The sequence below is a fragment of the Jaculus jaculus genome, chromosome 13, assembly GCF_020740685.1.
Source record: "Jaculus jaculus isolate mJacJac1 chromosome 13, mJacJac1.mat.Y.cur, whole genome shotgun sequence".
In the NCBI taxonomy this organism is placed as follows: Eukaryota; Metazoa; Chordata; class Mammalia; order Rodentia; family Dipodidae; genus Jaculus; species Jaculus jaculus.
Window position 1 is genome coordinate 9,408,245 of NC_059114.1, and position 22,223 is coordinate 9,430,467.

Here is a 22,223-nt window from a genome sequence, read left to right on the forward strand (position 1 = left end):
AACTCTAGGTGCACTTAAACTGTTTTTTTTTTGTTTTTTGTTTTTTGTTTTTTTGATTTTTACTTTTATTACCTCGTGCGGCATGACTTAAAAAAATGTCTCCAAGGAAGCTCTAGGAGCAGCGTGAGTACTTCCAATCAGTTTCATAAATATCCAAGTCCTTTTGAATCCAGCTAGTTGGGGTCATGACCCAACGAGGTCCCAGACAGGACTGACCTCTTCCAATGGGGATCTCTGGGTCGCGGTGAAGTTTAAAAGTGAAGCCTGTCGCCCAGGAGACTGGATGAGTGCTTTCCTTGGGAGGCGATTTCCTGCTCCAAGCCGCAGTTAGTTGGATCATCTTTGTCCATCCAGTCCAGTGGTCACATGAGGCTACAGCGCGCCGGATGCAGCGCCCCCTGCAGGCGCAGCGCCGGATGCGCAGGCCGCGCGCGCACCAGGGCGCAACGCAGGAGCTCACGGAAGAGGCGCAGCACGTGCCAGTTGTACTTGGCGGAGCACTCGAGGTAGCCACAGCGCCAGCCCCTGCGCACTAACGCCGCCAGCGCACGCCGAGGTCCGAAGCGCAGCCGTTGCCTGTCCCTCTTGTTGCCTACCACGAGGATGGGTGCCTCTGGCGCGCCCGCCGGCCTGGAGGCCGCGTGAGTAAGAGAAACATCTGGTGTTGGGGACTCAATACCGGAGGGAACCCCTCCCCCACAGGAGAGACATCTGGTGCTGGGGACTCCAAGGCTGGAGAGACCTCTTCCCCCAGTAGGAGGGACACCTGGTGTTGGGGACTCCAAGGCCGGAGGGACCCCTCCCCCCAGTATGAGAGACACCTGGTGTTGCAGACTCCAAGGCCGGAGGGACCCCTCCCCCATTAGGAGAGACACCTGGTGTTGGGGACTCCAAGGCAGGAGGGACACCTCCCCCATTAGAGACACCTGGTGTTGGGGACTCCAAAGCCGGAGGAACCCCTCCCCGCAGTAAGAGACACCTGGTGTTGGGGACTCCAAGGCCGGAGGGACCCGTCCCCCCAGTATGAGAGACACCTGGTGTTGCAGACTCCAAGGCCGGAGGGACCCCTCCCCCAGTAGGAGAGACACCTGGTGTTGGGAACTCCAAGGCCTGAGGGACCTCTCCTCCATTAGAGACACCTGGTGTTGGGGACTCCAAGGCCAGAGGGACCCCTCCCCCCAGTAGGAGAGGGGTCCCCATGAGTGTAAAAATGCAGATGCATTCTTGTCCTATAGTCAGACACCCAAACAGACGCCAGGGCCGGGTGTTTGCCAAAGGCTTCATACAGCTGGAGACCTTCCCATAGGCAGAGGCATGTTCTAGATAAACCCCACCGCTGGGCATGGTGTCGCACGCCTTTAATCCCAGCACTTAGGAGGCAGAGGTAGGAGGATCACCTTGAGTTCGAGGCCACCCTGAGACTACATAGTGAATTCCAGGTCAGCCTGGGCTAGAGTGAGACCCTACCTCGAAAAAGCAATGAAGAAAGAAAGAAACATCCCAGACCAGGACCTCCTCCTCCCCTCCACCTCCCGCCGCCCTCCTCACCTGTTCTCTGCGATGCGCTGCCGCAGGACCTTCACGTAATCAAAACTATCCGGGCTGCAGATGTCGTAGACGAGCACGAAGGCGTCGGTGTCCTGCAAACTCCAGTCTTTAGAGTCGGGACTCTCCTAGAGGTGGAGGCCAGGGTTTGCCAGTACACCTTCCCACTCCCCTCCTCCCTCCCCACCCCCCTTCAGGAGCTTGACGCTAAACTCCGGGATTCACCCAGTCAACCCCAATTCCATGCGCCCTCCTTCAAGCCAAATTTCTAAGCAGTGCCTGGAACCTGCCAGCCCTCCGTCCTCTGTTCTGTTCCCGCACCTTCCTCTTCCGCCTTCCAATCTTCATAGCTCAGCTCTCACAGGGCCACTATATACTGCCTCTAATAGCCAAGCCCAGGCCGGCCGGACCCTCCCCCAACAGCATGCCTTCCACCAGCTTGCAGGCCGTGATTGTGCCTGTTCCCAGGTGTACTCTGTAAGCCTCGACCAAGGCACCTGCTGTTCTTTCCACCTGGGGGATACTCTGAACCACCCTTGACCCCACACTTCACTTCTCATTCCAGTGAAGCCCTGCGTAATCTTGTCCTGTTGTTCTCTCTGACACCTCCCCCCCCCCAAAAAAAAAAAAATCACGCAGCTTCCAAGACAAGAGGTCCGTCCTGGACTTTTGCACAGATCAACTTTGTCTTTGCTCCAGGCCACAGGAGGAAGGCAGTCGTGGCCCCCTCCAGGAAGTCTATGTACCCCCTTGGACTTGACCCAGTCTCTCCCACTGCAGCTCTGGTCAGGCTGCCAGACAGCTCGGCATCCTCAGGGGACTGTGCCACGCGCAGACCCAGACACTCCAATGGAGTAGTAGGCGAAGTAGAGAAAACTCCCAAGGGAGCTACGGGGACGGGGGGAGGAAGGACACTGGACAAAAAAATCTTTCATTCATTTCCCCCCCCTCGATCATCGAACGTGCTCGGGCGACCTGGGGCCGTCCACGCGGACACACACGTGGGCACCAAACCCACACCCACACACACATCTCACGCCATCCCACCCCCATCCCAGGCCGCCCTGCGAACCGCTACCTCGCGATCTCCTGGGCTCGGGCTGTGGCCATCGCGGATGCTCAGGTCGCCGTCGCGGATGCTCAGGTCGTAGACGGCGCCGTCGAGCAGCACGGCGGGTCGGTAGAGGCGGGGACCATCCGTGGGTCGGTGGCGCTCGGGATAGTCACCGAATAGGAACTGGCGGATGATGGCCGTCTTGCCCACTCCTGGAGCTCCCAGAACAGCCACCCGCAGGCTGCCCCCCATGGTCGGCCCGCGCCCCCCGCGCCGGAGAGCCTCATGAGCCGTGTGCGCCCCGTAAGCTCTGCCCGGGACACGCTGCACCCCCACTTCAGTGTCTGGGAGGGAGGGGGGCCGGAAGAGGCCAGGCCAATGCACCGGGGCTGGCGGCGGGAAGACAGACAGACAGCCGAGCGGGCGCGCGGGCTGGCGGGCAGGCAGGCAGGCAGGCAGTGGCGGACGCACGGTGCGGCTACGGAGGGCGCCGAAGCTCGGGAGAGAGCGCGCAACCCCGGGCGCGCCGCGCGCAGACCCGCCTCCGCCCGCAGCGCGAGTCCCGGCACCCGCGGCCCCGCAGTAGGGGGGGGGGTTGTCCCCGGAGATCCGACCTCTCGGCGTCTCGGTCCCTCTGTGCTCTCCTCGCTCCGCTCCGGCACCGGGAGTCGGCGACCCAGCCGGCGGCGGGAGAGAGCCAGAGAACCGGGCCTCCCGGAGGCGGCGATGAGGTAACCACCCGCCTCCCCGGCGCCCCCCTCTTCCTCCAAGAACGCCCCTCCCAGGGAGGGTCAAAGCAAGGTGACCGCGGGGGCAGACCGCCTGGCTAGGGCCTCATCCCCCCCTCCCCACACATACACCCCACCTCTCTGGGCGCATCACGCTCACCTCACCGGTTCCATCACAGAAGCCACCTGCCCGCCACCCCGCGTACCACCTCCTCCAACACAGCTGGCTGCAAATCAACCCCAGGCCCTTGGACTCAGGCCACCGGGGTCCATTTGACCTTGGGCGTATCGCCGCAGTGCGCTTGGGTATCTCCCAGCATCCACCTTCTCTGGCCCACTCTATCCTTCCGCAGAGAAAGGCCTGGCTGTGCCTCCCACCCACCCACCCACCCACCGCTACCTGCTGCAGCACCTGCGCCCTCTACTCCCCAGCCCTCTCCCAGGTTGCTAAGTAGTTTCTGGGACCATCCATCCAACACATGCATCCACCATTGTATGCCAGGGAGACCTGGCTCTGGGCACACAGTGGCCAAGAAGCATCCAAGGGTTTCTCTTGTTTCCTGAGACCCTACTAAGCAACAAGTCCTCTACAGAGCTATCCTGCATCATCTGTGGAGGACACTGAGGCTGGAGAATCTCCAAGGTGAAAATGGCTGAAGGGCCCTGGCGCGGGCCTTGTGGTCTCCTCTGAGGCCTCTGCTGCCTTCTTCCTCCCTGCCCCCCCTCCAAGGGTAAATGACCAGCGCTGTTCAATATTTCAAATTGCTTCCCTGGAGAGGAAGTGGGAAGGAGGAAAGGGGCTGGCTGAGCCCAACACGCATAACCAAACCCCCTACTTAACAAGCCTTATGTGAATGAACATAGATCCAGAAATTGTCTGGACAGAACCTCTGTCACCGCTCAGGCGCCCTGCCTCCCTTTCTTGGTCTTGTTCTGGGGTCAGGCACACCTACCCTTGGCACATGCTTTGGTTCGTTTTTGTTATTCAAGGTAGGGTCTCACTGTAGCTCAGGCTGACCTGGAATTCACTATGTAGTCTCAGACTGGCCTCGAACTCACAGCCATTCTCCTACCTCTGCCTCCCAAGTGCTGGGATTAAAGGCGTGTGCCACCACACCCGGCTTTCTAGGTTCTTGGAAACAGCCTTTACCAATAATGTTTGCCTTCTGGATAGGGCTTCTTCCAAAGCGCACACAGGACTGTGGGTGAGGCACCTCTGGCTCTCAGTGGTTTCTTTGTTTGGGGCAGGGTCTCACTTTGTAGTCCAGGCTGACCTCAAAGCTGTGATCCTCCGGCCTCAGCCTCCTGAGTGCTGGGATTACAGGTTTACACCACCTTGCCCAACCCAGCTTGCCTGCATTTCTAGAACCATGGAGGATATCAGCAGTTGCCGTGATGGAAGCCTGCACTGAGCCACCTGCTCATGGAGGCCCGGAAGGATGCAGTGATTGGCCTTAGTGTCCAGCAGGAGAGGGGACTGGAACCCAAGCCTCTGAGTTCCTGAGCCTCACCTTCAGAGGAGGCCAGCTTCAGCTGGACCCAGAGTCCTGAGGAGCATCAGAAGGTACTGGGTTCAGGCTGGAGGGATGGCTCAGTGGTTTAGACACTTGCCAGCAAAGCCTAACGACCCAGGTTTGGTTCCCCAGCACCCATGTAGAACCAGATGCACATGGTGGTGTATGCATCTGGAGTTTGTTTGCAGAGGCTGAAGGCACTGGTTGCACCCATTTTCTCCTTCCCTCCCTCCCTCCCTCCTTCCCTCTCTCTCCCCCTCCCTCTCTCTCTCTCTCTGCTTGCAAATAAAGAAGTTAAAAAATGAAAGGGACTCTCTGTTGCTCTCAACTAACTAAATAAAAATGAACAAAAAAATTTTTAATAAAAAACAAAAGGGGCCAGCATGGTGGCGCACGCCTTTAATCCCAGCACTCGGGAGGCAGAGGTAGGAGGATCTCCGAGAGTTCGAGGCCACCCTGAGACTACATAGTGAATTCCAGGTCAGCCTGAGCCAGAGTGAGACCCTACCTTGAAAAACCAAAATAAAATAAAATAAAATAAATAAATAAATAAATAAATAAATAAAAGGGAGCTGGAGAGATGGCTTAGTGTTAAGGCAGTTGCCTGCAGAGCTAAAGAACCCAGTTTTGATACCCTAGTACCCATGTAAGCCAGATGCACAAGGTGGTTCATGCATCTGGAGTTCATTTGCAGTGGCTACAGGCCCTGGTCCCTGGTGTGTTAATTCTCTCTCATAAATAAAAGTTTAAAAACAAAATGAAATCCGGGTGTGGTAGTGCACGCCTTTAATCCCAGCACTCAGGAGGCAGAGGTAGGAGGATCGCTGTGAGGTTTGGCCACCCTGAGACTCCATAGTGAATTCCAGGTCAGCCTGGCTAGAGTGAGACCCTACCTCGAAAAACCAAAACCAAAATCATACAAACAAACAACAACAAAAAAGGAGGTAGCATGCTAGAGCCCATGTCCCTGTGAGGAAGGATTTTTGGGTGACCCTGACACTTGTGGGCTGAATTGAGCCCTGATGGAGTGAGTGGCCCTGTCTCAGGATTCCCAATGACCAGGCAGTTGGATGCTTGGGCTACTTGAGGTATAGATTTTAGGGTTCCTCTCACTGCCTCACTCTACTTCCGCAGAGAAAGGCTGGCTATGTGGCACCCCATCCCCTGCTGCAGCACCTGAACCTCTAACTCCCCAGTGGCCTCCCCAGCCCTCTCCCAGGTTCCTATCCAGAGTTTCAGGGACCACCCATCAAACACATGCATCCATTCTTGTGTGTTGGGAAGAGCTGGCTGTGGGCACCCAGTGGCCAAGCTGTCCACTGCTGTCCTTTGGGTTTTTGAGGGAGACAGGTATAGAAGCAGGTGGGAAGATGGAGGTTGGAGCCCTGGGCTGCTTCAGGTTTGGAAGATGGCGGAGAGGGGTACAGGAGGCACTAGCTGGGCTGGGGGAGGGGTCTGATTGGGAGGCTCTGATAACATACCTCTGCTGAGCCCTGATCAAGCCCCAGGTAGTGAGGGGGCTGGGAGTAGCTGAGCAGGGGCAGAATTCTTCTCCCCCTAGTTCACGGCCCTCACTCAGCCTCCCAGATCGATAGCAATGGGGTGTCACATCATCCGGACTACTGTCTTGCGCCCACAGGCTTCTTCCCAGCTGGCCTGCTTTTGGCTCTTCCCTGAGGTCCGGCCCGCCAGTGTGCATCAGCTCTCAGGAAGTCTTTGCCTTGGCCGCCTCTGGCCACATCACTGACCATGACCTACAGTACGTTCTGCCTTAATCAAGGGTCCACATCACGGGTCCTAGCAGTAACTCACTTATTTTAGATGAATCTGCCGTGGCCCAGACACCTGGAACTACATTGTCCACACCGTGACTCCAGTTGCTGGGTGGCCAGTCAGCATGCTGGAGGCCAGATGGGGGTCACACAGCCATCAGAACACAAGCAGACAGCGCAGACCTGAAGGGAGACCTCTTGGGTTTGAAATCATCCTTCCAGGGCTGTGTCCAGTGCAAGTAACTTAAACTCTTTAAGCCTCAGTTTCCTTTTCTCTAAAAGGGAATAAAATGAGGATGAGCTCACACTCTCTCTCTATTTATTCATTATTTATTCATTCATTCATTAGTTGCAAATAGAGAGACAGAGAAAACGGCCATGCCAGGGACTCCAGCCATTGCAAACATGTGCCTTTTTGTGCATCTGGATTTATGTGTGTATTGGGAAACTGAACCCAGGTTGTGAGGCTTTGTAGGCAAGTGTATTGACCATTGAGCAATCTCCCCAACCCCCCTCTTGTATTCTGCTTGCAAATAATTAAAAAAATTTGAGGGCTAGAGAAATGGCTTAACAGTTAAGGTGCTTGCCTGTGAAGCCAAAGGACTCAGGTCCCATTCCCCAGTATCCACTTAAGCCAGATGCACAAGGGGGCGCATGCATCTGGAATTCTTTTGCAGTGGCTAGAGGCCCTGGTGGGCTCATTCTTTCTCTCTCTCCTCTCTCTGTCTCTGTCTCTCTCTTTCTCTCTCTCTATCTGTCTCCTTGCAAATAAATACATAAAATAAAAATATATTAAAAAACATTTGAGGGGCCTGGAGAGATGGCGTAGCGGTTAAGTGCTTGCCTATGAAGCTTAAGGACCCCGGTTTGAGGCTCGATTCCCCAGGACCCACGTTATCCAGATGCACAAGGGGGCACATGTATCTGGAGTTCATTTGCAGTGGCTGGAGGCCCTGGCGCACCCATTCTCTCTCTCTCTCTCTACCTCTTTCTCTCTCTGTCACTCTCAAATAACTAAAGATAAACAAAAAAAAAAATAAGTAAATAAAACTTATTTTAAAACAATTTTTGAGGGCTGGAGAGATGGCTTAGCAGTTAAGGAACTACTTACCTGCAAAGCCAAAGGACCCAGGTTCAATTACCCAGGACCCACATAAGCTAGATGCACAAGATGACACATGTGTCTGGAGTTCATTTGTAGTGGCTAGAAGTGTTGGCACACTTATTCACTATTTTCCTCTCTCTCTCTCTTTCTCAAATAAATAAATAAAAATAAGAAAAATAAAAATTGAAACCAGGCCGGGCATGGTGGCGCACGCCTTTAATCCCAGCACTTGGGAAGCAGAGGTAGGAGGATCATCGAGAGTTCGAGGCCACCCTGAGACTACATAGTTAATTCCAGGTCAGCCTGGACCAGAGTGAGACCCTACCTCGAAAAACCAAAAAACAAACAAAAAAAAAAAAAATTGAAAACAAGGGCTGGAGAGGTGGCTCAGCAGTTCAAGATGCTTGCTTGCGAAACCTGAGGACCTGGGTTCAATTCCCCAGTACCCACATAAAGCCAGATGCACAAATTGGTGCATGCATCTGGCATTTGTTTACAGTGGCAAGAGTCCCTGGTGTACCTGTTCATTCTCATTCTCTCTCTCTTTCTTGCAATTAAATAAAAACTTTTTTTTTGTTGTTTTTTTTTCAAGGTTAAGGTCTCACTGTAGCCCAGGCTGACCTGGAATTCACTAAGTGAAGTCTCAGGGTGGCCTTGAACTCATGGTGGTCCTCCTACCTCTGCCTCCCAAGTGCCAGGATTAAAGGTGTACATCACCATGCCTGTGAGGGATGACTTAGCAGTTAAGATGCTTGGCTGCAAAGCCAAATGACCCAGGTTCGATTCCCCAGGACCCACATTAGCCAGATGCACAAGGGGGTACATGTGTCTGGAGTACATTTGCAATAGCTGGAGGCCCTGGAGTGCCCATTCTCTCTCTCTCTCTTTCTCTCTCCCTCTTTCGCTGTCAAATAAATAAATTAATTAAATATTAAAAAAATAAACATTTTTTTAAGCTGGGCGTGGTGGCGCACACCTTTAATCCCAGCACTCAGGAGGCAGAGGTAGAAGAATCACCTTGAGTTCGAGGCCACCCTGAGACTGCATAGTGAATTCCAAGTCAGCCTGGCCTGGAGTGAGACCCTACCTTGAAAAACCAAAAAAAAAAAAAAAAAAAAAAAAAAAGTCTAGGCATGGTGGCACACACTGAAATTCCATCATTCAAGAAGCTACATAAAAGGCTCTGCCTCTAGCCAGACGTGATGGTGCACGCCTTTAATCCAAGCACTTGGGAGGCAGAGGTAGAAGGATCACTGTGAGTTCGAGGCCACCCTGAGACTCCATAGTGAATTCGAATTCCATGTCAACCTGGACCAGAGAGAGACCCTACCAAAAAAAAAAAAAAAAAAAAAAAGGTCCTGCCTCAAGCTGGGGTGAGGGGCTCAGTGGTTAAAGATGCTTGCTTGCAAAACCTGTTAGCCCAGGTTTGATTCCCCAGTGAAACCAGATTCCCAATTTGCACACATCTCTGGAATTCACTTGCACAGGCAAAAGTCCCTGGTGTGCTCATACTCAAACACTTTCTCTTAGGGATGAGTAAAAATATTTCTTTTGAAAAAATAAATAAAAAGTGGGGCTAGAGAGATAGCTACCAGTCACTATCAGATAGGTACCAGGTAAACAGCTACCAGTTACAAGCGATGATGGAAGCATATGTGGGCATACACCAGTACACCTAAGCTTTCTAGCTGTCAGCTGAGAGCACTCCTGAGTGGTGACCTAAATAGTCACAAGCACATCTAGACCTGAATTTTGTGTTTTTGTTTTGGCCCCATGGTCAATGCCAGGAACCAGGCTCCTTGAGAAATGGCCATTTATGAGGTAGGATCAGAAGCACATGTTGAGCCAGGAGTAAAGGAAGTGCCAGGACAAATAAATAAATGTAAGGATGGCATCGCAAAGGACAGAGGAGGCGGCAAGAAAGATCTCCTAATGGCCAAGGTGGGGCAATTTGAGCAATGCTATAAATAATATTGTGTTGCTAGCCAGGCGTGGTGGCGCACACCTTTAATCCCAGCACTTGGGAGGCAGAGGTAGGAGGATCGCCTTGAGTTCGAAGCCACCCTGAGACTACATAGTGAATCCCAGGTGAGCCTGGACTAGAGCAGGACACTACCTCAGAAAAAGCAAAAACAAATAAACCAATAAACAAAACAAACCCAAGGTCCATTAAGTCCATACTAATAGAAGTGAGTGAATTCATAAGTAAACATGAGAGTAGAAACAATCTTTGTTTTCAAAAGAATTCCATGACTGTGCATGTAGCTCCCCCTCCCCCACGCTCTCCCCAGGGTGTGGGCTGCCTTTATTGACTTGCTTCCAGTGGACAGAAAGGGGAAATACAACCTCACCAGCTGAACACGTGACTCAGTGGCAGAGCACTTGCCTAGCATGAGCCTTTAGGCCCTGTTTCCTATCCCTAGTTCTAGAGAGAGTTAAGAAAGAGAAAGAGAGGGTTGGAGAGATGGCCTAAGGACCCTGGTTTGAGGCTTGATCCCCCAGGACCCATGTTAGCCAGATGCACAAGGGGGTGCATGTGTCTGGAGTTCGTTTGCAGTGGCTGGAGGTCCTGGCGCACCCATTCTCTCTCTCCCTCTGTCTCTTTCTCTCTCTGTCACTCTCAAATAAATAAAAAATCAACAAAATAATTTTAAAAGAGAAAGAGAATATGAATGGGCACACCAAGGCCTCGTTATGGCAAACGAACTCCAGACCCATGCTCCACTCTGTGCATCTGGCTTTACCGGGGTACTGGGGAATTAAACCCAGACCATCAGGCTTTGCAAGTAAGTACTGAGCCATCTATCTCCCTGGAGCAAAGTCCTGGATTTTAGTCCTTAGTTCTGGAGAGAGAAGGGGGAGAAGGAAGAAGGGAGAAAGAGAGAGAGAGGATGGAGGAGGAGGGAAGAAAAATAGAAAGGAAGTCAGGCATCATGACTCATATCTGTAATCCCAGCACTCAGGAGTCTGAAGTGGGAGCAGTTTGAGGCCATTTTAGGCTACATAGTGAGTGAGACCCTGTGGAAAGAAAGAGAGGAGGTGTAAGGGGGATGAGAAAGAGAAGGAGGAAAGAAGAAAGGAAGAGGGGCTGGAGAGATGGCTTAGCAGTTGAGGCACTTGCCAGCAAAGCCAAAGGACCCAGGTTCAATTCCCAGTACCCACATAAAGCCATATGCGCAAGGTGGCCTATGAGTCTGGAGTTCATTTATAGTGGCTAGAGACCCTGGAGCACTTTCTTTTTCTTTTTCTTTTTTTCCTAGGTTTTTCGAGGTAGGGTCTCACTCTAGTTCAGGCTGACCTGGTTCACTATGTAGTCTCACTGTGGCCTTCAACTCATGGTGATCCTCCTCCTACCTCTGCCTGCAAGTGCTGGGATTAAAGGCATGCAGCACCACACCCAGCTCTGAAGCACCCATTCTATCTATCTGCCTCTTTCTCTCAAATAAATAAATAGATAATTTATCTGGAGAGATGGCGTAGTGGTTAAGCGCTTGCCTGTGAAGCCTAAGGACCCCGGTTCAAGGCTCGGTTCCCCAGGTCCCACGTTAGCCAGATGCACAAGGGGGCGCATGCGTCTGGAGTTCGTTTGCAGAGGCCGGAAGCCCTGGTGCGCCCATTCTCTCTCTCTCTCCCTCTACCTGTCTTTCTCTCTGTGTCTGTCGCTCTCAAATAAATAAATTAAAAAAAAATTAAAAAAAAATATTCAAATAGAATATCTTTAGGAAAACAAAAAAGATGAGAGTCAGGTGTGGTGGCAGACACCTTTAATCCTAGTATTTAGGAGGATCGCCATGAGTTCAAGGCCATCCTGGGACTACAGAGTGAATTCTAGCCTGGGCTAGAGCAAGACCCTACCTTGGAAAGGAAAAAAAAAAGAGGATGAGTAGAAATCTTGCCTAGCATGCATGCTTAGAGTTTGGGTTTGATCCCCTGCATAGGAAAAAAAAAAAAACAAAAAATAGTTTATATTAATGATTTTTTTTTTTTTATAGCCTAGACTGACCTAGAATTTACTATGTAATCTCAGGGTGGCCATGAACTCAGTGCTCTTCCTATCTCTGCCTTCCAAGTGCTGGGATTAAAAGTGTGTACCACCACTCCTGGCTTGATTTTTTTTTTTTTTTTGAGGTAGAATATATATGGATAGAGAGAGAATGGGCATGCCAGGGTCTCCAGCCAGTGCAAACTCCAATGTATGCACCACCTTGTGCATCTGTCTTACAAGGGTCCTGGGGAACCAAACCTGGGCCCTTTGGCTTTGCAGGCAAGTGCTTTAATCACTAAGCCATCTCTCCAGCCCTTAAAGTTTTTATTGATTTTATTTGAGAGAGAGAAAGAGGCAGACACACAGAGAGGATGGATGTGCCAGGGTTTTTAGCCACTGCAAACCAGCTCCAGACGCATGTGCCATCTTGTACATCTGGCTTATGTAAATCCTGGGGAATTGAACCTGGGTCCTTTCTCTTTATAAGCAAGTGCCTTAACCAGTAAGCCATCTCTCCAGCCCCAAATGAACTTTATTTATTTATTTATTAATATTATTTTTTTAGTTTTTCAAGGTAGGGTCTCCTTGAACTCCTCCTGTCTCTGCCTCCCAAGTGTTGGGATTAAAGTCGTGTTCCACTAAACCCAGCACATTTTTTACTTATCAATTTATTTATTCTGTTTGTTTTGAGATAGGATCGCATGTAGCCTGAGGCTAGCCTTGAACTAATGATTCTCCTCCCTCAATGGATTATAGATCTGTGCCAGCACATCCAGTAGGTACTTTTCTTTTGTTTTTGTTTTGTTTTGAGATAGGATCTCATTACTAGACCAGTCTGGCCTGAATTTACAGTCATCCTCCTGCTTCTGCCTTGCATGCTGGGATTATGGGTGAGTGCTACCATGCCCAGCCTTCCATCAAGCACTTTTAGATGAAAGAAACTTAAAATATTAGAAATATGGCTGGGGAAATGGCTTAGCGGTTAAGGTGTTTGTGCCTGTGAAGCCTAAGGACATGGTTTGGTTCCCCAGGACTCACATAAACCAGATGCACAAGGGGGCACATGACTCTGAAGTTCATTTGTAGTGGCTGGAGCTGCTGGCATGCCCATTCTCTCTTTCTCTCTATATGCCTCTCTCTCTCAAATAAATAAATAAATAAACATTTATAGAAATATATTACAAAAAGGCAGGTATAGTGGCCCATGCCTATAATCCCAGCACTCAAGAGGCTGAGGTAGGAGGATCACCATGAGTTTGAGGCCAGCCTGGTCAATATAGTGAGTTCCAGGTTAGCCTGGGCTACAGTGAGACCCTGCCTCAAAAAAATTACAAAAAGGCAGAAAAATCTGGGCATGATGACCCATGCCTTTAATCCTAGCATTTAGGAAGCAGAAGTAGGAGCATCATTGTGAATTTGAGGCTAGCCTGAGACTACATAGTGAATTCCAGGTCAACCTGGGCTGGAAAAACAAAACAAACAAACAAACACTTTTCAGGCTAGAGAGATGGCTTAGAGGTTAAAGCGCTTGCCTACAAAGCCTAAGGACCCAGGTTAGATTCCCCAGGACCCACATAAGCCAGATGCACAAGGTGGCACATGCTTCTGGAGTTCTTCTGCAGAGGCTGAAGGCCCTGGTGTGTCCACTCTCTCTATCTGCCTCTTTCTCTCTCTCAAATACATAAAATAAATAAAATTTTAAAACCACTTTTTCTGTAATCTGGTGTAAACATCTAATAGGATTGGTTGATTGACTGATACTGGGGATACAACCTAGGGCCTAGGCAAATGTCATACTTCTATGGCTGCATTCTAGCACCCAAATATTATTGACTTCATTACAAGGATGTTAATTCTACCTAATGGTATAAACATTTGAGGTAGGAGGACTGCTGTGAATTAAAGGGCAGAGTGAGTTCTTGGTGAGCCTGAATTAGAGCAAGACCCTACCTCAAAAAAATAATTAAAAAAAAAAAAAAAGCCAGGCATGGTGGGGCACACCTTTAATCCCAGCTCTTGGAAGGCAGAGGTAGGAGGATCGCCATGAGTTTGAGGCCACCCTGAGACTACAAAGTGAATTCCAACTCAGCCTGAGCTAGAGTGAGACCCTACCTTGGAAAACCAAAAAAAAAAAAAAAAAAAAAAAGGCTGGGCATGGTGGCTCACACCTTTAATCCCAGCACTCAGGAGGATCACTTTGAGTACAAGGTCACTCTGAAACTACATAGGTCAGCCTGAAGTTAGAGTTTGATACCCTACCTCAAAAAACAAACAAACAAAAGTTAATTAATTAATTTATTTGTGTGTGAGTATGGTATACTATAGCCTTTTGCCATTACAAGTGAACCGCAAACAATGCATCACTTTTTTAAATGTTTATTTTAGGGCTGGAGAGATGGCTTAGCGGTTAAGCGCTTGCCTGTGAAGCCTAAGGACCCCGGTTCGAGGCTCGGTTCCCCAGGTCCCACGTTAGCCAGATGCACAAGGGGGCGCACGCGTCTGGAGTTCGTTTGCAGAGGCTGGAAGCCCTGGCGTGCCCATTCTCTCTCTCTCCCTCTATCTGTCTTTCTCTCTGTGTCTGTCGCTCTCAAATAAATAAATAAAAAATTTTAAAAAAAATGTTTATTTTATTTTTATTTATTTATTTATTTATTTGACAGAGAAAGAAGGAGAGAGAGAGAGACAATAGGTACACCAGGGCCTCCAGCCATTGCAAATGAACTCCAGATGCGTGTGCCCCCTTGTGCATCTGGCTAACGTGGGTCCTGGGGAATCATACCTGGGTCTTTTGGCTTTGCAGGCAAACGCCTTAACCACTAATCCATCCCATCCCTCCAGCCCAATGCACCACTTTTTACATCTGGCTTTACATGGACACTGGAGAATAGAACCCTGAATGGCAGGCTTTGCAAGCAAGTGCCTTTAACCACTGAGCTGTCTCCCCAGCCCTAAAGGTCCTTTTTTTTTAGGCAGAAGCCAACAAGCAGTGAAATTCTCTGGTACAGAGCAGAATTGAGAAAAAAAAAAATCCAAATATATGTGGAAATTCAGAATATGGTAAAATTGGCATTTCAGATCCTCCGTGGGGGGAATGAATACTCAGTGTGTGGTGTGGCGACAGTGCGGTAACCATGTGAGAGAAGGGAAGTTGGGTTCCTACCTTGCTCCTACACACGGCCAGATGGAACAGGAGTGAGATGCAAATGCTAAGCTCAGACAAGTACTAGAAAGAAGACGCCAACAGCTTATTACATAAAAATCCCAAGTCAACACAGAAGAGTAAAATGCAATAGCCAAATGGGGAGAAATGACAACAAATCAGTAGAAAATACCAAATAACCATCGAGAAAAATGACTATAAAGCATGAAGTCAGCTCCCAGACAAGGGAAAAGGGTTTGGGAGACAGAGCTAGGAGGATGGCCATGAGTTCGAGGCCAGCCTGAGACTACACAGTGAATTCCAAGTCAGCCTGAGGTAGAGCAAGACCCTATCTCAAAAAAAAAAAAAAAAAAAAAAAGAGCTGGGTGTGGTGGCGCACGCCTTTAATCCCAGCACTGGGGAGGCAGAGGATCTCTGTGAGTTCAAGGCCAGCCTGGGCTAGAGTGAAACCCATCCTCGAAAACAAACAAACAAAAGATCATGAACTGAGGCATATTTGAAACACATGGCATTGCTGGGCGGGTGGTGCACATCTGGATCAGTCTGGGGTACAAGGAGACTCTGTCTCAAACAAAAACCAAATGGATGGTTGGGTGATGGGCTCAGTTGGATAAAGCGCTTGCTGTGAGAAGTGTGAGCACTTAATTTTGACCCCCCAGATCCCATGTGAAGCCTGCACAATTATCATCCGTGCTCCCATCAAGTCTAGCTCAGGAAGGGAGATGGGAGACAGGAAAATCACTCCGAAGCTCCTGGGCCAGCTAGCTTGGCAAACACAGCAGTGAGTCTTGTGAACGAGAGACTGTACCTCAGAGGTGGAAAAGTGAGGACCAGTGTCTGACTTTTACTTATCCTCCGACCTCCACTTGTGGTGTGCCCTAGCACAAGTTTACCCACACTCATAAACACACATATACCCCTCAGCAAGTCCCAAATAAACAAGAATATAAATAAATAAATAAATAACTCAGGGGCTGGAGAGATGACTCAGCACTTAAAAGATGCTTGCTTGCAAAGCCTGAGGCCTGGGTTGGACACTCCAGTACATACATACAGCCAGAGGCACAGGGTGGCACATGCTTCTGGAGTTTATTTGAAGTGGCAGGAGGCCCTGGTGCACCTATTCCCTCCTCCCCTTGCAAATCAATTAAAACAAAATTTTTTTTTGAGGTAGGGTCTTCTAGCTTGGGCTGACCTAGAATTCATTATATAGTCTCAGGGTGGCCTTGAACTCATGGCAATCTCTTATCTCTGCCTACTGAGTGCAGGGTTTAAAGGTGTGCAACATCACACCCAGCAAAATATATATATATATTTTTTTGATTTTTTGAGGTAGGGTCTCACTCTAGCCCAGGCTGACCTGGAATTCACTATGGAGTCTCAGGGTGGCCTAGAACTCATGGCAATCCTCCTATCTCTGCCTCCCGAGTGCTGGGATTAAAGGCATGCGCCACCACATCTGGCTTTGAGTTATTTTTTAAAAAATATTTTGCTGGAGCTGAGCGTGGTGGCGCATGCCTTTAATCCCAGCACTCGGGAGGAAGAAGTAGGAAGATCACTGTGAGTTTGAGGCCAGTCCAAGATTTCATAGTGAATTCCAGGTTAGCCCGGGCTAGAGTGAGACCTTACCTCGAAAAAAAAAAATTAAAAAAAGAAGAACTCAGGAAGATGCCATTCTGGTGGTTTTGAATATGCTGTTTTGGGGGTGTTGGAAGGCCTCTTTCCTGATGGGATCAGTAGGAGTGTGAATTAAAGGCCATTTTTAGAAAGAGCTGCCAAAAGTACAAATGTGTCAACCTTTGACCCAGTAATTCCTAGCTATAGAATCCATCCGCAAGTGGTAACCAAAAATGCTTTGTTGGATCTTTGCACTGGGAGCATCTGTAACAACTCAGTGCCCGTCACCATGGGCTATCTTGACTGTGTTTTCCTCTCCAGAATGTCATCTCACAAAACCTTTTTTTTTTTTGGTTTTTCAAGGTAGGGTCTCACTGTAGCCCAGGCTGACCTAGAATTCACTATGTAGTCTCAGGGTAGTCTTGAACTCACAGCATCCTCCTCCCTCTGCCTCAGGCAAGCGCCACCACACCCAGCTCACAAAAACTATTTGGAGAAAGGCACAAAAACGCCCTCTGTTAAGTATTAGTAATGGGAAAACCTGAGATATAAGTACAGTGCCAAACAGTGTGTATTTCATGCCTCTGTCATTTGTGTACAGGGTATAAGAACAAAACAAACAAACAAACAAACAAACAAACAAACAGCCAGGCCTATGTGCAGGCCTTTAATCCCAGCACTCAGGAGGCAGAGGTAGGAGGATCACTGTGAGTTGGAGGTCACCCTGAGACTACATAGTAAATTCCAGGTCAGCCTAAGCTAGAATGGGACCCTACCTGAAAAAACAAGCAACAAAACAAAACAAAACTTTTAGGGCTACAGAGATGGCTCAATGGTTAAAGGGTGTGGTAGTTTGATTCAGATGTCCCTCATAAACTTAGTTGTTCTGAATTCTAGGTTCCCAGCTGATGGAGATTTGGGAATTAATGCCTCCTGGAGGCAGTGTATTGTTGGGGACGCACTTATGGGTGTGATAACCAGCTTCCCCTTGCCAGTGTTTGGCACACTCTCCTGTTGCTGTTGTCCATCAGATGTTGGTCAGGGGGTGATGTCCACTCTTTGCCCATGCCATCATGGAGCTTCCCCCTCGAGCCTGTAAGCCAAAATAAACCTTTTTTTCCCCCCACAAGCTGCTCTTGATTGGGTGATTTCTACCAGCAATGCGAACCTGACTGCAACAGTAAAGTTGGCACCGAGAGTGGCGTCATTACTGCTTGAAACCTGACTATGTGGCTTTGGCCTTTTGGAGCTGATTTTCAAGAGGAATGTGGAAGGATTTGAAACCTTGGCCTAAGAGATGCCTTGCAGTGCTGTAAGTACAATTTGATGGACTATTCTTGTCAGAGTTGTAAGACCCAAGTGCAGTAAGAACTATGGACTATGAGATTTGGCTTATAAGGGTGAGAGAGCTTTGCCTGGACTGGGCTAGAAGCAGTTTGTGTGAGAGCTTGCTGTTATGGCCATGTCTGAGAACTTGTGCAGAGCTGAATTGCATAGAAATGGACTGGTGTGAACAGAGGGATATGGCACAGAAATGAAATGCTTGGGCTGAATCTTCTGCCTATTCAGCTGCAATTGTTTGAGATTACAACCACTGAGATTTGGTCAGCTGATCTGCACTGGGACAACAGGAAGAATGCAGAGTCTCTGGGAGAGGCCTGAGTGCTCATGGAGTGTCCTGTTCTTCAAAGTCAGCTTTATTCCCCCCTGGATTATCAAACTGGCACCCCCACCTGGTATTATGGAGTAAAGAAATACAAAAAAGAGTCATTGAATTTGAAGTACAGTCTTGTATTTTGGAAATGTCCATGGATAGTATGAAGCAGGTTTGCTGGATGCCTGCAATGGAGACCCGATGGAGCCATGAAGATGGACTGTGGGTTGCAATGGAGACCCAGTGGTGATGCAGAGACCATGAGATGGCTGCTAAGGAAAGCTGCCGGCCCAAGATTACTTGTTGCTGGTTAGTTATTGGAGCTAGAGTTTGATGTTTACCCTGTTTAAATCTTGTATTGGTTGAACATTTCTTTGCTATGCCCAATGCCATCTCTTGAAGTGTGTTTATTCTGTGTCATCATGTTTTCTTTTTTTGGTATTATGGCTCAGTTAAAAGATCTCAGGTGGGCGTGGTGGCACACTCCTTTAATCCCAGCACTCAGGAGGCAGAAGTAGAAGGAGCACTGTGAGTTGAGGCCACCCTGAGACTACATAGTGAATTCCAGGTCAGCCTGGGCCAGAGTGAGACCCTACCTCGAAAAAAAAGTCAGACTATGGGAATGTTTGAACATCATTAGGATTGATAAAACTATGGGGACTGGGCTGGAGAGATGGCTTAGCAGTTAAGACGCATGCCTAAAAGGCTAAGGACTCAGGTTTGATTCTCTAGGTCTCACATAAGCCAGATGCACATAGTGGCACATATGTCTGAAGTTTGTTTGCAGTGGCTGGAAGCTCCTCTCTCTCTCTCTCTCTGACTGTAATAAGTAAATAAAAATAAAAATCTTTTTAAAAAAATCTATGGGGATTTTTATGGGGGCCAGGGGTGTAACGTGGTGGTTGGATTCAGGTGTCCTCTATAAACTTAGGTGTTCTGAATGCTAGGCTCCCAGCTGATGGAGACTTGGGAATTAACGCTTCCTGGAGGCAGTATAGTGTTGGGGGTGGGATTATGAATACCATAAGCAGCTTCCCCTTGCTAATGTTTGGCACACTCTCCTGTTGCTCTTTTGTACCTGATGTTGGCGAGGAGGTGATGTCCATCCTCTGCTCATGCCATCATTTTTCCCTGTCATCATGGAGCTTCACTCCCCCTGAGCCTGGAAGCCAAAATAAACCTTTTTTCCCCACACGCTGCTCTTGGTCAGGTAATTCCTGTCAGCAATGTGAACCTGACTGCAACAAGGGGCTTGCTGGCAAAGCTTAATGACCCGGGGTTCGATTCCACAGTACCGACATAAAGCCATATGCTCAAAGTAGCCCATCTATCTGGAGTTCATTTACAGAGGCTAGAGGCCCTGACATGCCCATTTTCTCTGTCTGCTTGCAACTAAATTTAAAGAAATATTGAGGGCTGGAGAGATGGCTTAGCAGTTAAGCGCTTGCCTGTGAAGCCTAAGGACCCCGGATCAAGGCTCGATTCCCCAGGACCCACGTTAGCCAGATGCACAAGGGGTGCACGCGTCTGGAGTTCATTTGCAGTGGCTGGAAGCCCTGGCGTGCCCATTCTCTCTCTCTCTCTGCCTCTTTCTCTTTCTGTCACTCTCAAATAAATAAATATGAACAAAAGAAATATTGAGAGAGAATGAGAATGGGAATGTTAGAGTCTCTAGACTTTGCAAATGAACTCCAGATGCATGTGCCACTCTGTATATCTGGCTTTATGTGGGTACTGGGGGATTGAACCTGGGTTGTTAGTCTTTGCAGGCAAGCATCTTAACTGCTAAGCCATCTCTCCAGCTCTTATTTAAATGTTTTATTTATTATTTATCTATTTGCAAGGACAGAGGAGAGAGAAAGAGACACAGAGAGAGAGAAGGTGCACTGGGGCCTCCTGACACTGCAAGTGCCCTCCAGATACATGCTCCTGTTTTGTTTGTTTTATTTTTTGAGGTAGGGTCTCACTCTAGCCCAGGCTGACCTTGAATGCACTATGTAGTCTCAGGGTGGCCTTGAACTTATGGTGATTTTCCTATCTCTGCCTCCCAAGTGCTGGGGTTAAAGGTGTGCACCGCCATACCCGGTTTACATGCTCTGCTTTGTACATCTGGCTTTATGTGGGTACTGGGTATTGAACCTGGCCTGAACCAAAGTCAGCCGACTTTGGAAACAAATGCCTTTAACTACTGAGCCATTTCCTCAGTCCTAAAACCACAGTTTTGAATGTAAACTGCACATCAGGCTTCCTGTGAGGCATTTGGAGTGCGATCCCACGGCTGCATTGTGCCTGTGAGTGGGGTGTGTGGGAAGGTGTGGGTTGTAGCATTGTCACTGCGGGGACTCAGAAAGATGGCACAGCCTGAGTGTTTGCCCACTGTCAGGGCCTGGCTCATGGTGGCCTGTTTACCCAAGAAATAATGAAATGGGTTGACTTCTATGTATAATGGGAAAATGATAGGCATATGTATGTATATGTAGGGAGAGTCCTAAAATTACTCTGTAATCAAAGCAGCAATGGGGCTGATGGTGTAACTCAGGGGAGGGAGGCACCGGATTCATATCCAAATCCTCCTCAGCCCTTACTTTTTTTTGCATACACACACACACACACACACACACACACAAATTTTGTTCATATTATATATATATAATTTTTTTTTTTGTTGTTTTTTTGAGGTAGGGTCTCACTCTAGCCCAGGCTGAGCTGGAATTCACTATGTAGTTTTATGGCAATCCTCCTACCACTGCCTCCCCAGTGCTGGGATGAAAAGTATGTGCCACTATGCCTGTTTTTTTTTTAAATATTTTTATTTGTAAGCAGATAAAGATGAAAGAGTACATGCCAGGGCCTCTAGCCACTGTAATGTCCATATACATGCACCACTTTGTTCATACAGCTTTATGTGGGTATGAATCAAACCTGGGTCATTAGCCATCTTTCTAGCCCCCTAAGTTTTTTTTTTTTTAATTTTTATTTATTTATTTATTTGAGAGTGACAGACAGGAGAGAGAGAATGGGCATGCCAGGGCCTCTAGCCACTGGAAACGAACTCCAGATGCATGTGCCCCCTTGTGCATCTGGCTAACATGGGCCCTGGGGAATCGAGCCTCGAACTGGAGTACTTAGGCTTCACAGGCAAGTACTTAACCACTAAGCAACCTCTCCAACTCTAATTTTTTTTTTTTTTTTTGAGGTAGGGTCTCACTCTAGCCTAGGCTGACCTTGAATTCACTAGGTAGTCTCAGGGTGGACTCAAACTCATGGTGATCCTCCTACCTCTGCCTCCCAAGTGCTGGGATTAAAGGCGTGTGCCACCACACCTGGTTAAAATATGTATATATATATGTATATTGTTTTGTTTATTTTTATTTATTTATTTGAGAGTGACAGAGAGAGAGGGGTGAGAGAGAGAGAGACAGAATGGATGTGCCAGGGCTTCCAGCCACTGGAAATGAACTACAGATGTGTGCACCCCCTTGTGCATCTGGCTAACATGGGTCTTGGGGAACTGAGCTTCAAACTGGGGTCCTTAGGCTTCACAGGCAAGCGCTTAAGCACTAAGCCGTCTCTCCAGCCCAATATTTTTAAATTTATTTGCAAGCAGAGAATAGAATGAAAACGAATGAGTGCACCAGGGCCTCTTGCCACTGCAAACCAACTCCAGATACATGCACCACTCTGTATATCTGACTTTACATGGGTACTGGGCCATCAGGTTTTGTAAACAAGTATCTTTAGCTACAGAGCCATCTTTCTAGAGAGAGGGTCTCATATAGTCTAAACTAGCATCCAACTTACCATGTAGCCAAGGCTGGCCATGAACTGAGCCCCTTGCCTGCAAATGCCGAGTGCTAGGGAATGAGGGTTAGTGTCTAAACAAGAAATGAGAGTCACAGACTGGCTTGTGAGGTTGTGGAACATATGGGTGTTTGAAATCATTCTGAGTTCATGGAAGCAGAGAAACCGAGGAAAATATCTTGTCATCCCTTGAGACAAAAGCTGCATAGTCTAAGTTAAGGGAAACCAGTCCCTGATGGACTGGCTAGTACAAACTATTAGGGACACTTGGTTATTGCCAAGCTGAGG

At 48.7% G+C, this 22,223-nt stretch overlaps 1 protein-coding gene across 1 annotated transcript; it reads right to left on the reverse strand.

Moving 5' to 3' along the window:
- Positions 1–19: 19 nt before the first annotated feature.
- Positions 20–3,050, reverse strand: Rasl10a (RAS like family 10 member A). The gene is made up of 3 exons (XM_004664039.2): positions 2,624–3,050; positions 1,549–1,673; positions 20–630 (listed from the first exon to the last, which is right to left on the reverse strand). Exons 1-3 carry the CDS (start codon positions 2,849–2,851, stop codon positions 363–365), a joined length of 621 nt encoding a protein of 206 aa, XP_004664096.1. The 5' UTR covers positions 2,852–3,050; the 3' UTR covers positions 20–362.
- Positions 3,051–22,223: the final 19,173 nt, after the last annotated feature.